General features: G+C 45.2%; 2 protein-coding genes across 2 annotated transcripts; both read right to left on the bottom strand.

The window, feature by feature from the left end:
• Positions 1-830: 830 nt before the first annotated feature.
• Positions 831-6033, bottom strand: LOC101754133. The gene is made up of 3 exons (XM_022823837.1): positions 4874-6033; positions 1263-1306; positions 831-1189 (listed from the first exon to the last, which is right to left on the bottom strand). The coding sequence occupies exon 1, from the start codon at positions 5954-5956 to the stop codon at positions 5273-5275; it is 684 nt and encodes a 227-aa protein (XP_022679572.1). The 5' UTR covers positions 5957-6033; the 3' UTR covers positions 831-1189; positions 1263-1306; positions 4874-5272.
• Positions 6034-7349: 1316 nt separating this feature from the next.
• LOC101753729 (heat stress transcription factor A-2b) lies at positions 7350-10837 on the bottom strand. The gene is made up of 3 exons (XM_004955563.2): positions 10661-10837; positions 9889-10555; positions 7350-8671 (listed from the first exon to the last, which is right to left on the bottom strand). Exons 2-3 carry the CDS (start codon positions 10201-10203, stop codon positions 7889-7891), a joined length of 1098 nt encoding a protein of 365 aa, XP_004955620.1. The 5' UTR covers positions 10204-10555; positions 10661-10837; the 3' UTR covers positions 7350-7888.
• Positions 10838-17770: the final 6933 nt, after the last annotated feature.

The following is a 17770-nucleotide window of genomic DNA, read 5'->3' as shown; positions in this document are numbered from 1 at the left end:
GCTCGCGCCAGCGGCACGGGGGGCGGCGGCTCGATGTGGTCGCCAGCGGCACGGGGGAGCACGGCGGCGGTGGCAGCGGGCGAGCACGGGCAGGGATGGGGATGCAGACGCGGAGGGGGGGCGCCTGGGTGACGATGCGCGACGCGGAGGGGGTTGCGCCGCCAGGACCCTCGAGGTGAGGACGGCTCGCCCCGGGGAAAAGTCGTGGATGTGGTCTGGCCTCCCCGTCCGATGGGCTCCCAAATGAGGAGGCGATTCGGCCCGTGGTGAGTTGCCCGCGTGGACTTCCGACCCAGGGAAAATAGCGGGATCCCCTCGGGGTTCTGAGTTCCCAAAGGAGCCCTTATAGTGTTGGCCATACCGCACACTGAAAATTCCATACTCTAAAAATTCTATAGTTTTCTATGGATGCCATATGCTGGGGCTCATTGTGCTCGCCTTCACCAAGTACTCGCTTAGCCGGCGCATTGTTCATAACCGAGTAACTAGAGAGCAATGACGAAGTACAGTGAAGGCAACTGTAACACGGCGAGGTACCAGAGTCGCGAATAGAAGATCCCGCCGCGGCTCACCGGAGCCCGCAGTGTGGAGCGGGGCCGTCTGGCGCTGCAAAGCTCCTGGCGCGGTGAGCGATGGCACCTGGTGCGCAAGCAGAAGAGCGAAATTAGAGGGACCGAACGACAAAAGGAGAGAAGAGGCCTCGGTTGAGCCTGATGACCTCAAACAACAGAGAGAGAGAGGAGGGAGCAGGCCTGCAGGCTGAGATGGATCCGTAAGTTGGGGGAAATAGTTGACCAGAAAAAAAGAACAGCCCATATTGAGATAGGAGGTTAGAGAAAGAATTTTAGGATTTCATTTTAAGTTCCGGAGTTCACCAGGATTCTTGGAACTAAAAATAAAGCCATAGAGAAAATCCACCAGAACATAAATTTACCAGCCCATTAGTCTATTTTTTCCCCCCTTGATTTGAGCCTGAAAAGCCATGCATAAACATACGCACCAGTAATATCCCAACAAAACACTCTTTCTCTCTTCTCAAATGAAGAGACATTCCACATTCCCGAAATCACCTGAAGCAGATGGTGTAACCTAACCCTAACCGGTCTGCAAGAAAGGCGAGAACGAAACATCAACAGAGAAGCGCTGACAACAGTTTGTGCTTGGCTCTTGCAGGAATTCCATCCATGATCTGCCAATGCAAACAACAGTGACAGTCAACCATTACATAGTAATTTTAACCATATAAATATGATGAAACTAACCTTCTATTTGAATTGTCTTGCAGCATTCCTATTCCAAGATCATACTGTTGCACAAAAACAAAGAAAACATGAAGCAAGCAAATATTGAAGAGAATTCAAACTATTGATCTAAAAGTTTAACAAAAATAAATTGAAAAAAACGAAGTCTTATACAGCCAACAAAAGAACATTTCACCTAGCTATGCCCTCCCTTCTTTTCAAGCATATGCAGAACACAAAGAGATGTTAAAATGAGAAGAACTTGTCTTCCTCTCTATAGCAGTACTTCACAGGATCAAGTATGTGCTATAAATATCCAAGTAGAAAAGAAAACTATATAAAAGAAACATGCCTCAAGTTTCGAGTAAGCAGACTGTCCTGACAGCTAGCCAAATTAGAGTGAGATAGCTAATGCAGGGTTGTAGATAAGACCTGTACTAACTAGCAACTACCACTGGTGGAGGGCTTCTCCAGTGAACCGTACATGATATTTATATTAAGTGCAGTAAAGCCGAAGTTGTGGGCCATCAGGTCTGGAAGCCCAACGTTATCCTTGTTGGGCCCGAATGGCTAAGGTAGTTAAGATAGGCCCATGAACGGGCATCGCTACAGCGTAGTTGGCGCAGCATGCAAGAGGACTAAATAGTCGTCGTGAGCGAAATAAGAATTGGATTTGGGACTCATCGGCTCTGCAGCGGCGAGCTTCGGCTCGAGAACACTAGCGAGTTCCTCATCCATGTGTATTCAAATTCTAGTATACTCCATATATATTCCGTAGTTCATTGTTGGGAGATAATTTGTTCTGTGAGTTGCATCTAGGGTGTGACATTTGGTTCACAGCTATTTCGATCCGAAAACCACCACTACCACCGCATCGGAATACGAGTGAACATGACGGAGGAGATGTGTGCTGTGATACTGGCCAAGCTCGAGGAACTAGATCAGAAGTGGGATGACATGAATCGGAAGATCGAGGAAAGGAATGCTCAGTTGTGCCACCGTGTTGAGCCACCGGCATCTTCAACCCCACTTCACTGACCTCCTTTCCACCACGGGATGCCTCTATTGTCATTCTCATCCAGTGGCGCCCACCAGGTGTTCGATGGCGGGTCCTAGCCAGGCCACCTGCTTTCAAGTGCCTACAGCCATGACCTCGGCATCACCAACAGCTTTCTGCGTCGTTCTGTCAGGGCCACCGAGGTTCTAGAGATGGTGCCCACAAGGTGTCCAACCAAAGGCTTCCCTTTACCATGACACCTGCATTTCTAGTGTCCAAGACCGCATCCTCGGCACTTCCCTCTACCTCCACCTCTACTCTGACCAGGATGCCGCCCTAGCCATCTCTATCACCAATACGGAGTGCTACCCCGTGATGCCCACCAGGTGTTCAATGCCCAGTCATATCCACAATGCTTGTGTTCCACCGACCGCGAGTGCTCTAGCCACCACCCCAACTTTGCTCACCACAATCAACAGCAACGTCTGCTGACTTCCAAAGCGAGAGCCCGGCTCCAACAGATGACGTGTTTCTGCTGTGTATTGGCACTGGTGTCTACAATGCCCGCAAGGTGTTCAGGGTAATGCCGGTACTCCTGTTCCTGCCACATGCTATACTACATGGAGTTTGCACAGTGCAGATGATCTAAGGCCAATATTGTGGACGCCATTCAGCCAAGCAGAGATGGTGAGCTTCTGAAGCATCCACGGCCACCGCCAATACAACTGATATTGTGGATAGTGGTGCTGAGATACAACCAGCACCTTGGCCAGCTTTCAGTTTTAGTTGCTATCAAGTTGGAATGCTGTCAAAACACCAATGGCTAATAGCGGCAGATGTGTTGGTCAGTCCACAGTCCAAAACAAATGGATGTGTGAGAGGTATGGTATGACGATTTCAGCATACAGTTCTAGGTGAAGGACTATTACTTCGTAGATCTAATAATGTCAAGTAACTGAAATGCATGTGTGATTATGCTGGTAGTGCAAAATATATCCTTATGGCTGTGGTCCATATTGACTGCCAATTCTACTAGAGTCAAGGTGAGAAAGCAGTGGTTGAAAGATTACCTTCATTCAACTAGTGATGTGCATCTTATGATTCTAGGATCATCAATGGTAAGAATTGTGAAGTGGCTGTCTTAGGAACCATGGCATCAGAGATAAAATCTTCTTGCGTACAAATTTACCTACTGAGCATGTGCATAGTGAGGCCTTTCCATTTTCAAATCAGGATGGAGTGTGGGAATCAATTTGATGTTTGCTACAGGCGAGGACTTGGTTTGTTTCAGTCATACCTTCATGCTATTTTATTTGATCATGAAGCCTGCAAGTTGAGCTATGGATGGATGGTTACAGCTGAGCGGTCTGGTAAACCTAATGGTCAAGAAATTAAATGGATGTATTTACATACCAAGAGAACTATTCCAGTCATTTCTCTTGTGTAGCTGCATGCCCATTTAACTGGTCAATTCTCGAGTGGCGAGTGGCGACAAACACCGAATAAGCTGTTACAAATAGCTATGCAAGGATATATGTTAGCTAAAGGTCCGGAGATGATGCTACTGTCACAACCAGCATATCAAGAATTCTGCTATTTTGGGAATACAAACTGGAAAGCGCATGACAAATGTATGGTGCATAAATGGATGATTGCGGAACTGGCCCTATTTCTATGGTGGAATTACAACGGTGCAGTTCAGTACGATGTCTCCTATTTATGCCTCTTGTGATGCAGCACACTAATGTGGAGGAACAGCTCCACATTGCTGCTACAAATAGATAAATATAGCACAAGTATTGGAGGAACCTCTCCAGTGTGCTAATAGGTAGAAACAGCACAAAGTGTTGAAGGAACCACTTCAACGTGCTGAGCTAGATATCGTTCTAGAGACGAAGATAGTCGTTCTAGAGACGAAGATGGATCAAAAGGTCGAATCCGAATAGCAAGAGATTAATCCAAAGCCCTTAGGGTACAAGATCTAGTCCAAGATCTAAAGGGTAGAACATGTTCTATTCATAAGGTAGTGGGTACATCAAAACCAAGTTACAAACTTGAGGCTTTCCTCTATTTATAGGCTCATAAGCCTTACACAACTCACTCACAACTAATATGACAACTAGATAACAACTCACATATGACAACTAGGTAACAACTCATGTATAGCTAATAGACAACTAAGCTTCAAGATACTTCTTGATCACACTAGTGCAGTAGTATTGTAGTAGTAAAAACCAAATTTGCAACTAATTCTTGAAGTGTCTAGAGATGGGTCATTAGTGTATCTTTTCATAGTAGAAGAAGGGGACTTGTCTTCTAACTCTTGATAGCAAAATTCAGTTTGGACTTTGACACACTTGAATGTTCATGAACCATTTGGCTATATTTGATGTCCCTCATCATCTTGGCTTAGCATAGTCAGAATATGCTGCTATTGTAATATGATGGAAGCAAGGAATAAAGTTGTGCTGTTAGATCATGATGGAATAAATCAAAAGTCACAAAATCAGTCACAGAGGACTCTAAACACCCGAGAGTATGTTAGCATTTTCGTAACTTAAATGCATGCTATAGTAGACACAATAGGTAACTACAAATGTTTACAGAAAAATAGAGACAAGGTAAGGCTTATTACCTGGAGCACAGAAGCTCATGTAGGGTAGGACAGCGTAGCAGCCGCCTCTCTTGCCTACCTTCTTTATCTTCTCTGACTTGATCTCAATTGTGAAAACTCCGGCTTATGTCTCCAAGAAGATGGTATCTGTGCTTTCAGCAAAGCCAATCAGTTCAGACGGAAATGATTTGTTCCGAGCTGGAAGAAGACTCTGAAGTTGAATGACTCTGCATAGCGTCCTTCCTGCAGATGAGTTGCCAGTCAGCCATGACCACAGGTGGAGGTCGTCACCCTCAATGGCGGCAAATCCCAACCCTCCATCCTCTACAGCCATGAGGATACGCATCTGCTTGGACACTTCTGGTGCATCAATCACCGAGAGGCCCTGCCCCGCAAGGTCGTATTTGAGGATAGCCTTCCCTAGCTCAACGGAAAAATAGAGTGCATTGCCGATGAGGATGCTGGGCTTTGTCTCAATGTAGGAGTGGAGGTCCACCATGGTGGAGGCACTGAAATCAGCGGTGGCGATTGCGCTCCAGCCACGGGTCTCCGACGAGTACATGCTAGCCCAAGTGACGGCCTCCTCATCGTCGGTGCCCACGAAGACCACGAGTATTGGCCGCTGCTGCAGTCAAGGTGATCACAGCTTGCCGCCGCGCACAGCACTGCTCCGGTGTCGTACGCGTGCGAGTAGGGGGGCAGGGGCAGGTGCTGCTGGTCGCCACTGACGGGGTCCCAGACGACGAGGTCGGACGGTTCGAACCTGTTGACGAGGACGCGGCCGTGGCGGGAGTCGAGAGCCCACCAGTTCTGGCAGTTGAACACCGGCGAGGAGCAGCGGGAGGCGGTGGTGGGGACGAAGCGGGGGATCGGACCGTTCTCGTAGAGGTTGTGGACGAAGCCGAGGAGGGGCGGCCTGCGGTGGCGCTCGCGGTAGCCGCGGCGGAAGGCGGGGTCGGAGAGGACCCGGAGCCAGGGCTTGCAGACGAGCGCGAAGCGGATGAGGTGCGCGGGCTCCTCCGGCGGGATCCGGAGGAGGATCTCGCCCAGGATCTCGTCCATCAGATCCGGCGGCACGGGCGAGCGGCGCTGCGGCGGCGACATGGGGGATTTTGGGCGGCGGCGGGGCGGCGTGGGGTTTGGATTTGGTCGGCGGCGGCGCCGGCGGCGCGCGACAACAGGAAAGAGATAGAGGAATGGGCTGGGTGACCGCTGGCTGGGCCCGGCGAAAGGAATGGAGAGGAATGGGTCAGGCCGAAAGCAAGAGAAAGATTAGGCCCGCGAAGGCAAGAGAAAGATTAGGAGAGAGATTGGGCCCAAATGTTTAAAGGATTAAAGTGATTTTTTTTTTGCGGGTAGGATTAAAGTCAATTGAATTTAGGGGAATATATGAACTAACTAAACCTAGTTCGCAACTCAAATATACACACAAAAAAAACCAATAAAAATCCTGAATGGCTCATGAAAATTTTTAATGCTTTTTTCCTAATCCAAATGTAAATTTTTGAAACGAGTAAAATAAAATTGAAACGAGAATCCAAATGTAAATTTGGAGTGAATTTGAAATGCTTAACTCAAACTAAACCGTGTATTCTAATTATTTCAAAAAAAATCAAAATTTAAGTGGTTTGCACATGGTTCCAAATGGTTAAACTCAAGGTGTCACAGAGGTGAAGCACGGACCTCAGTAATCATCCTAAGGTCAATATTTCAACAGATTTAGGCTAAATCCGTTGGCAGATATATGCAACACACTTGTTACATATTTAGGCTGAAAGTTATGAATCTTAAGTCAAAACTGACTTATAGTTTGGGACCGAGGGAGTAGCTAGGAAACATATTGTTCCAATAACAGTGCAAGCCTCTCCTATCCTATAAGTTTCATTGCCCTGTTTTCGCAAACAGAAAAAAAAAATCCCCGCGGAAAATCTATGCGAGTTCTTGCGTTCCAAACTGGCACTGGCAGCCATGTAATATAAAGCTGGCTCTCTCAGTTTCAGGATAAGGCGCGCTACATGGAGATTAGAGCATGTTGATTCTTGGCCATTGAATGTACAGGTTATAAGCAGACAAGTTTCAATAACTGGTACTAGATGCGAGCACGTACAGGTTTCAGTAACCACAGTGCAAGATTATATTGCATGAAGCTTTTGCACTTGACAGTGACACTGTGACACATGACCTAAGACGTCACTGTTAACATGATCACAGACAGCTTCAAACAGCTGGAACGCGCAACAGTATTCCAGCTGCTCTTAGTTCAGGGAAAGGAGTCCTTGCTTCTTGTCTCTGAGATTTTAAGACATGCTCTACAAGCACTGTCGACATCACAACCCTCCTCTTGGCTCTTATCCTCTATTATCTGGCGGCAACTCTTTTTTCGAAATGTCTTTCAAGTTTTCGTGTGAAATGCGATACTATTACCAACAACGACATCGCACAAGCAAACTGAATATACTGAACCGAGAACTTTCAAGATACAAGAGAAACAAGGACATTACATAAGCAAACGGAATGTATTACTGGAAGTCAATGATGACACCGGAGAAATTAGGATTGCACCTAGCAAAGCTGCTGTTATAGTGAGATATTGTGAGTCCATTTACAAGTCTACACCTTTTAAGTAACATCAGAATATCGACAGAACAAAGTATGCTACTGCATAAACAAAAGACAATCAGCACATCACCACCTACCAGAGTACCAGAACATGCAGGGATCAACAGCATTACTCGTTGCACATTCTGATAGACAAAAAGCTGTAAGCAACCAACAGATCACTTGTTGTCTAAAAAAAACAGAGCAATGCCGGTGGCAATCAGCAATCACCAGAGTCAATCAGATCAGATGAACTTGGCGTTCTATGGTGCTTTTCATGGAAGTAAGCTCTCCCTTGACAAGGAGTTCAGCAGGCATAGAAACCCCAAGCCACGAACAATTGCCATCTTGCTATCACAGTATAACTCAGAAAGCTGCAGATTGTGATACGATGAAAATGACAAAAGGTGATGGCAATGTGATGCAATGAAACAAAAACTATTCCCTGGACGTCGGGCCATCTGAGTTGAGATAGCCCATCTTCTCGGACAGCACATTCATATCATCCTCGATAACAGGGTTGTCATTCTCCTCACCAAGTCCTTCATTCAGCAATTGCTCCCAGAAGTTGTCAGTCAAGTCCTCCTGGGGCATGTCAGGCTGCTGCTCAGAGGTACCAAGATCAATATCCTGTGGCTCAGCCAGGCCTTGGCCATCGAAAGCTGGACTCTCAAGATCAGTTGGGATCCCATCAACGAGGAATTCGACCGACTCCTGGGGGTTAAATAGCACTGGTGAACCTTGCTCTAGGCTGCTACCAGCCCCCAATTCATCAACCTCAGGTCCCTGATCAATGCGGCGTCTTCTTTTCTTTGAAATAGCATCTTGGAGCTCCTTTCTCATCTCATTCTGGGAAACCAGGTGCTTTAAGAATTCAGGGTTCCGCATGACACGTGCCAAGAATGCCATCATCTGCTGTTGCTTTTGCTCAGTGCCTTGCAGCCTATCCTCCATAGCCTTGAGATTTGCCTTTGTGTTCTGCTGCTCCTGCCTTAGCTTCAACACTTCTGCCATCAATAGTTGCTTGTCTCTCTTCAGCTGGTCAATCTCTGCATCATATCCAAAGTGCCCCACCTCAAGATATGGCCCAAGAGACTGTTGGTTTGAGGCATTCTGAGCAGGAGGTTTTCGACGCCTGATGTTCTTCAGGAGGTGCCTCTGTCCCCGTAAAAAACCCTCATTTGCAAATTCCCACCGATCAGGATCCACCTTCCTGAAACCCTGAATTATTAGGCACGGGTTAGCTTCAAAAAACCTCAATGCAGGAAGACATGACTGGTTTATTGGCAGTAAAAAAGGTCAATTTTTCTTTATATCAGTGTTAACAGTTAATGTGTAATACTGTAATTACACAAAAAATATGTCCTATATTTACCTCATTCAGATATGTTCCAGTTCACTTTGCATAACGTCAGTTTGCATGTTTTCAGTTCTTTCTCCATTTTATTTGTTAATTTTCTGCTTCAAATCATCATCCTTATCTACTATTTTGAAGGCCACTCATTTCTCTCTCATTCAAAAGCAAACACGTGGATAGTAAAGCCTAACAAAAAGATTTGAGGTCAGGATTATGAAAATATTGTTGCAATCGAAATATTGACTTTATTCAGAGAGAAGCGTGCCCAAGAGAGGAAGAATGCAGTAATGCACAGTGCAAGATTGCATGAAGTTTTTCAGTTGACAATGACACATGACCTAAGACATCACTGTTGCACCATGCACATGATCACAAATAGCTTCAAAGAGGTGGCACGCGACAGTATTCCAGCTGTTCTTAATTCAAGGAAAGGAGCTCTGACATCAATACATGAAGTACAGCACATGCAGGGCAATGTTTGTTGTTGACTGCCTTAAAGAAAAAAAAATAATCCAAAGACATATTGTTGCTTATAGATAAATGTGTGCTCGAAACACAGCAGCAATATTTTCCCAAATGCCAACAAGACTTTCTTCTCTATTTTCTTCCTTTAAGGACAATTGAGCCTATGTGGCGAGCTGTGCGTGCCTATGTTCCTCATGATTTAATTTAAGTTAACTGGTCTGGGATTTCTATGCACTTGTACAGAGAAACCTGAAACATGCCGCAACTTAGACTTGCTTGTTTAGTTGATTGTCAATGTCATTCTGAAGTACAAAATGTCCTTATCACGAAGAACAAGAAATGAGATTCCCACTAGGCCACTACTCAATCAGAGAAGTTAAGAGTGCTCTTGAGTGCTTTATTTGTCCTCTCTGCTGTTCTATTGCTTACCAACAAAATAAAAAAATGCTAATTTCGAGGATTACACCAACCACTTACAAAATAGCCAACAGCATTGCATTTGGGAGCTTTGAGCAAGGGAAAAATAAGCTACATTCATGATTCATCGCTCAAAAACTCAAGCAACACAGACCGCGCAGCCCTGCACCGTAAGGGGAATTGGGAAACGAGCACTTACATAGGTGTTGAGCTGCCTGACAAAGCTGGAGAAGTTGTTGTGCTTGAAGTGCCTGGGCAGCAGCACGGTGGCGAAGGCGTGCGGATCCCACACCACGAAGCTGTTGTTGGTGCCGCTCCACGACACAATCGGGTCGGTGGCCGGGTCATCGACCATGTCGTAGGTCTTGGTCAGGAACGGTGGCGGCCCGGCGTCGTGCAGCCCCTCCATCGGCCTCGGCGCCGCGGCCGCAGCAGTGGACGGTCCATCCCCAGCGGCCGCACCGGGCACCAAACCACCATCCCCATGGCTCTCCTCCTTCACCGGGTTCAGCATTGGGTCCAAGGCCAAATCCTACCCTCCCAGCCAAGAAACAACACTAGAATCTCTACTCTGACTCCGGAATGGAATGGATAGTTTGTCACAGTGTCTGTAAGCCCCCTTCTAAGCCGAGCACAGTAACAAGCAGCTGCAACTAATGTGCCAAACACACATACACCCACGCGCGCGGGAGCGCATCGATCTAGCACGGGGATGGGGAACAGGATAAGGTGTTATCCTGGCAAGAACACCTCACCATCTTCTTCCCCACCCTGCAAGCACATGTAGAAACTAGAAAGGCAGCCGAGCCGACAAACTGGGGACCAAAGCACCACGCGCCAGGGGGAAATCAAAGGCGCCGGGGAGCCTGAAACGAACACACCAAAGAGTGAGCTTTTACCGAGCCAAAACCAGAAGCGCGGAGGAGAAATTTTGAGAGGAAAAGGCGGGAGCTTTTGGGCGAGAGAGAGACCTTGCGGTCGCCACCAAGGGGATCTTTTCTTGGCGCCCCGAGCGCAGCAGCGGGCGGCGGTGGTCACGAGCGCGCGTGGGGTGGCGGCGGCATGCTAGATGTGGCTCGGGGACGGTGTGGGTAGGGATGGCTATTTCGGGAAAGGAAGGTTCTGGAAGGCGGGGGGCCGTGAAGCGGCGGGGACCGGTGGGGGAAGGCGACTAGTGAGTGGGGAGGGAGACGGGGTCTGCGGCGCTTGTCGGTTCGGCTAGGGAGGGAGGGCCACGTGGCGAAGATGGGCCTGGGCCTGGGTGTTAGGGTACTAGATAGGTTTGGATTTCACGGTTACAACGAAAGGTGCTATACAAGTGACGAGCAAACTGCACGCCAATTTCTCCGGCAAGCAAGTTCGATTTCTAATAGCCTCTCAGTATTGAGATGAAGTACAGTAGTATTTATAGTCTTCTTGGCGTCGTTGGCTTCCTATCCATCAACGAGTCCAATCTAGATCGAAAGACTTTGGGTTGAGCTGCCTCTCCCTAGGCTTCACGAGGCCTGCTTGCATCTTCTGCATTGCTACGCCTTCTTCTTTAGAACACGCTTTCTGAGCTGGCACCTTCTCAGGGTCCGTAACATCCACCCTTCTTTAGAACCGACTTGTCCTGCTCGAAACCATTTGTCTCAGAACTTCTTCATTCTCCCAAGTAGATAGTAATGGTCGCCAAGATGACCATTGTACCAATACTTGTGCTACATCTCTGTCACCTTGGCGGCCAATTCTTCTCTCCAACACCTTGACTGGAAATTGAAATGAATCAGTGAGAATTGGCAATCCAACGCTTACTTGATATGTAGGCCCCACAGCTTGCTTCAGTAAGGATACATGGAACACAGGGTGAATGGATGTGGTTGATGGTAACAGCAACTTGTAAGCTACTGACTCAATCTTAACCACTATTTTGTATGACCCAAAATACTTGAAGGATAACTTGTGATTTGCTGTCTTGTGAAGAGAAGACTGTACATAAGGTTGTATTTTCAGATAGACAAAATCTCCTACTTCACTTTTAGTCCTCTTCTTATCAGCTTGATGCTTTTGCCTTTGTTGAACTCTCACTAGATGTTGTTGCAACAGTTGTACTAAAGATAACCAATCTTTCCATTTGGTGGGGCAGGAGTGAATAAAACATCTGAGATAACCTTCCAGGCACGGATTGACTCGTTCCGACTGTCCATCAGTCTGTGGATGATAAGCTGAGCTCATTTTCATGTCAGTGCCAGCTAGCTTGAAAAGCTCTTGCCACAATGTGCTGGTAAATATTATGTCCCTATTTGAAATAATAGCTTCAGGCAAACCATATAGTTTATAGATATGATCCATATATACTTCAGCCACCTTGAAAGTAGTAAATGGGTGGGACAATGGTATGAAATGTGCATATTTAGAGAATTTATCCACAACTATCAGAATGTCGTTATATTTTTGAAATTTTGGCAAACCTTTTATGAAGTCCATGGTCACAATCTGCCAAGCAAACTCAGGAACAAGTAAAGGTTGTAGAAGGCTAGGATACTTGACTCTTTCAGATTTGGTTTGTTGGCAGACTTGACAAGAGGCTACAAAATATTTGATCATCTGCTTCATTTTACACGACCTAAACAACTGAAGAGTATCTTGGCCCTCTTAAGTGGGTTTTGGTGATTTAATGACACAAGCTTAAGTGTCTACCAAAGTTTCCAGTGTATAAGCGGGTTTAAAAGGATTATTGTTCAAGGAGCACTTGTGATGGACCCTTCAAAAGGAAATGAAATGATAAACGGCATACGCTCAAGTCTAAATTTATATTCGGTTTGAATTTGAGTATAGGAATGCCGCACTATTAAGAGGGATGCGTGATCTTTGGTCTTTACGTTGAAAAAGGTGCTCAAGATGACCTAACAAACCTATGAGAGACACCCTTTGCACCTGCACATCACATAGGGATACTTAGAGTGGTGCTAACTTGAGAGTTCCAAAAATTTTCGGAGGTTTTTCCGAAATATTTTGGAGGTTCAAAGTTTTCGAAGAAGTTCCGGAGGTCCGGATTTTTCCAAAAAAATTCCGGAGGTTCTGGAAGTTTCGGAAGAGAGTTACGAAAATTTCCGGAACTTAACCCCCAACGGCTAGTTTCAGGGTGAAGGGTGTAAATACCCCATCACCCCCTCCCACAGAAGCTCTCTTGACTCTGCACTGTGTTGAACTTCAGAAAACCTTCTAACTTCCCTCTTGGCTCCCCTTCATCTTTCTTTGAGAGATTTGATGGGAATTTAAGGAGGGATTCAAGAGAAAGTAAAATAGAGTGCTAGTGAGCTGAATCTCCATCTCTTGAACACCTTGTTCTTCGTCAAGCTGGTGGTTCCACGTTTGTTACTCTTGGAGCTTCAAGCTCCTAGCCGGTTAGGCGTTGCCCGGTTGAGCATCCACACTTTGTGGCTGCCTCGGGAAGTTTGTATTATCCCGACGATTGAGTAAGTGACTCTAGCTCGACCTTTGTGGTCGCTAGAGGGAGGAAAGTGGCTTAGGAGTGAAAAGCCCACATTTCGTGGGTCCTCAACGGAGACGTAGACTTTAAGGTGTGAAGTTGAACTCCGGAAAATAAATCCTTGTGTCTCTTGTGCTTGTTTTTCTTAATTTCGTTCATATTCAAGCATAGAACTTATTTTTAGGGTTTGAGCTTGATCTACTTTTCTAGTAAGTTTGGAGCTGTGCTATCTTGTGTCAAAGGCTTAGAATAATCTGCTGAACAACCTATATTCATTGATTTACTTTTCAGCTAGTTTATCTTGAGGTTGTAGTTCAAATCTGTCACTGTCCGGAAAAATTCGAAGATCTCTCCAAAAATTTCTAAAATTTTCAGAACAATCTCTGGAAATTTCCAGAAGTCGATGATAAACTTGTTGGAAGTTGTAAAAATTTTCAGGTTCAACTATTTACCCCCCTCCCCCGTCTAGTCGACATCCTAGATCTTTTCAACAACTGTTTAACCCTATGGTATGTGACTTGATACCCAGAGTGCCCTCCCACTGGGCTGGAATGTAATGCAGTAATAATTTTGGCCTGCATATTTGTGTCATTAGGCACCAGAATTCTTCCCTTTTATCTGATAATTCCATCTTTCAATGCATAATCACCTAAAGGAGATGTTACAGCTAGAGAGGCCAAAAGTTTTGCACTGTCAGGGAAGTTGAGGTAGCCTTGCATTACCTCCTCTAACCAAATTGGTTGATTTACTGACACAGCTAATATTTCAAGTTGGTCCTGGGTTGTACTTTGGATCTTGCATTAGCAGCTATATTTTCAGTCCTTTTCTTATAGCACAACTTGTATTGCAAGCCCAACAGCTTTGTCAGAGTTTTCTGTTACCATGGAGTAGAGAGTCTCTGAACATCTAAATGGACCAAGCTTTTCTGGTCAGTTTTGATCACAAATCCCTTTTGCATCAAATATGATCTCCATTGTTCTATGGCCAATAAAATAGCTAAGCATTTATTTTCATATGTTGATAGCATTTGATTTCTAGGTACCAAAGCCCTGCTTATATAGGCTATAAGATGGTCATCTTGTTGCAACACAGCACTAATTCCTTTATCAGAAGCATCAGTCTCAATGGTGAAAGACTTTGAGAAATATGGCAGGGTCAACAAATGGAGCAGTAATCAAAGCTTGTTTTAAGGCTTGGAAAGCTTCTTCACAACTGGGTGTCTAGGTAAAGATTTCACCCTTCTTGAGCATATTAGTTAGAGGTTTACTGATAATACTAAAATTTTTGACAAATTTTCTATAATAACTAGCAATGCCCAAGAAACTTCTCACATCTTTCACAGCTTGTGGCCTCGGCTAGTTCTTGATATCTTTCACTTTTTATGGATCTATAGAAACACCTTGACCACACATCACATGCCCCAGGTAAGGAATTTCATGTTGTGCAAAAGCACATTTGGATAATTTGACCTTGAACTGATGTGTTCTGAGTAGATCAAAGACTGCTCTGACATGTTGTACATATCCCTCAAGTTTTGCTATAAATTAAAATGTCATCAATAAACACTACAACACACTTCATGAGTAGAGGTGCTAGAATGGAATTCATCACATGCTGAAATGTAGCTGGGCCACCTGTTACCCCACATGGCATCACTTTATACTCATAATGCCTAATATGAGTTTGGAAAGCTGTTTTATACTGGTTAGCAATGTCCACTAAAATATGATGATAGCCAGATCTTAAATCCAAGGATGTAAACCATTTGGCTCCATGTAATTCATCCAAGAATTCTTCAAACAGAGGCATGGGATATCTATTTTTCAATATCATAGAATTGAGTCTTCTATAATCAACACAGAATCTCCATTCCCCACTTTTCTTCTTGACTAGCAACACTAGTGATGCAAAAGGGCTTTAGCTTTCTTGAATCATTCCATATTTTAACAGCTCCAAAACTTGTTTTTCAATTTCATCCTTTTGTGTTGGGTTGTATCTGTATGGTCTTAATCTAAATGGTTGAGCATCAGGCATAAAGGGTATTGGATGAGAATATTTCCTTATTTGGGGGCAGGCCTTGAGGTTTCTCAAAAATATTAAAAAATTCCGACAACTCTACTATCTCAAGTGTAATTTCATGTTTGTCTTCTTCTTATTTAGCTGCAAAGACTTCCAAAATGCACCATACTTCCCCATCTTCTTCCAGCATCTGTACTTGATTGTATGAGATAATATTAACTTCTTGCAGAATTGGTCTGACCCCTTGCAGTTTAACCTTCTTACCTTGGTAGTAGAATGACATCCACTTTTCAGACCAATGAACTTTCATAGGACTGGAAATCTCTAGTCAGTCCAAACCCACAATTATATCATAACACTTGAGGGGTAAAATTTTCAAGTTCATGGAAAAGCAGTGCCCCTGAATAATGACTTCACAATTCTACAGTTCATGTGTACAACTGAGAATTTGCCCATTGGCCACTTTCACTTGCACATGTTTCTGGAGTTGCACCTAGTTTGGGATAGACAGCCATATCTGCACTGATAAAATTGCTGGAACTACCAGAATCAATTAATATGAGTGGTTTCTTGCCATAAAGATTTCCCACAATTCTAGTTGTTTAGGTGCTTCACTCCCATTGACTGCGTGTGCAGAGATACACATGAGATCATCCCCAGAGTCACTATCAGGATCAGCATGTGCCTGAGGAATTGACTCAAGGTCTTGTAGTAGTTGCTAGAGTTCCTCCACTACATGAATTGCCACTGTAGGAGCACATTTGTGACCTGAAGCTCATTTCACACCACATTTATAGCATAACCCCTTTTCTCTACAATATGCTTTGGTTGCTGACAATTTTGTCTTCTAGTGATTGCAGCTTCAAAGCTTCCACATATTTCTATTCATCAGAACTGCCATATGTAGGAGATTTTGCTTGACTTAATGGTGTAGCAAATGGTGCCAAAGTTTACTTGAAGGTATGCCTTGGACTGAAGATTGTATCACTTCTTTTCACTTCTCTTCTAAAGATATCCATTGTTAGTTCCTCCTGTAACATAACAAGAGAACTAACAGATCGACAGGCTTTAGTATCATAATAGCAGCTTTAATATTATCTTCCAAGCCATCTAAAAACCTATTGTTAACAACAACTTGACTAAAAGATGGGTTTGATGCACCAACTCATCAAATTGCTCAATATACTTAGCTACACTAGCATATTTTTTAATATGGAAAAACTGCCTAACAAGAGAATTATACTGATCTCTTTAAAAATATAGCGCACACAGCTGCACATAATTCCTTCCAAGTGATCCCTAATATCATGGAATCTACTAATTGAAGCCAAAACGCAGCCATGCCTCCAAAATTCATAGTTGTCATTTTCACCCACATGTGCATAGGAATAGAGAAAAGCTCAAAATATGATTCACAGCGCATCTGCTACATTTTTGGGTTTCTACCATTGAAATGAGGGAAATCCATAGGAGGAATAGTAGATCCCCAAGCATTGTATGGAACAGTAGAAGAACTGGGACGAGACTTGTGGTCAGAGGTGTATTGCGCACCTGTGACCGGAGGCAGCATGTAAGTGGTGGCCACTCCACAACCAGACCTCCGTGTAGCATGTCAAAGCCGTGGCTAAATTGCCTAGAAGCCTCCTCTTGCAAGGTCGGCGCCAGATGGGCAGCACCTTGCTTCGGCAGGTCCAAAGACTCGATGCCGAACACCTTGTAAGCAGGGTCTTGCAATAGTTGGTGAAGGAGGATGTGATCGATCTTCACACGCAACTCATCAACGGAAGAGTTGAGGGAGACCACCGTGGTGTTCATGTCTTGCACCTTGTTGTTGACGGCTTCGACCTTGGTGTCAACGTCCCTCTTCCACCCCGTCAACTCCTTGAGTGTGTCCCTGATCTCGCTCAAAGCATCAGCAATCTCCGAAACTTGCTTGTCCGTCTCCATCACCTATTTCTGAACTCTTGTCTAGTACTGGGGGTGCTTGAGGTAGTCGGGTATGTTCGCGAGGATGTCGTGGCGGTTGAGCTCGGCGCTGGTGGCGGCGGACCTAGATTTGCATGTTGGTGGTGGTGGTGGTGGTGAGAACTTAAATCTGATACCAGGTGTTATGGTACTAGATTGATGGGTTTGGATTTCACGGTTACAACGAAAGGTCCGATATAAACGACGAGCAAGCTCGACACCAATTTCTCCAGCAAGCCGGCCAAGTTCGATTTCTTACAGCCTCTCACTATCGAGATGAAGCACAGTAGTATTTATGGCCTCGTTGGCGTCGCTGGCTTCCCATCCATCAGCGAGTCCAATCTGGGCTGAAAGACTTTGGGTTGGGCTGCCTCTCCCTGGGCTTCACGAGGCCTGCTTGCATCTTCTGCGTCGCTGCGCCTTCTTCTTTAGAACATGCCTTCTGAGTTGGCGCCTTCTCAGGGTCCGTGACACTAGGCCGCATATGGGCCGCCGAGGACTCGAGTTGCTTATGCACGCACGAGGACGAGCGAGTTTGCTACTAGCCTACACCAGCGGCTAGTGGAAGATAGTCAAAGGCGTTGCGAAGGACTACGTACTCACTGTACAAAAAATTGAACGTAGT

This window comes from Setaria italica, chromosome II (assembly GCF_000263155.2).
Source record: "Setaria italica strain Yugu1 chromosome II, Setaria_italica_v2.0, whole genome shotgun sequence".
Classification (NCBI taxonomy): domain Eukaryota; kingdom Viridiplantae; phylum Streptophyta; class Magnoliopsida; order Poales; family Poaceae; genus Setaria; species Setaria italica.
The sequence above is the reverse complement of the archived record's forward strand: the minus strand, read 5'-3'. Positions and strand labels throughout refer to the sequence as shown.

What these genes read in the sequence shown, in the direction of transcription:
- LOC101753729 (XM_004955563.2), bottom strand. Translation starts at nt 10,203, where the DNA reads ATGCTGAACCCGGTGAAGGAGGAGAGCCATGGGGATGGTGGTTTGGTG. An exon ending in TCAGGCAGCTCAACACCTAT is followed by an intron (nt 8,672 to 9,888) that starts GTAAGTGCTCGT and finishes CTAATAATTCAG; the next exon opens with GGTTTCAGGAAGGTGGATCC.
- LOC101754133 (XM_022823837.1), bottom strand. Translation starts at nt 5,956, where the DNA reads ATGTCGCCGCCGCAGCGCCGCTCGCCCGTGCCGCCGGATCTGATGGAC.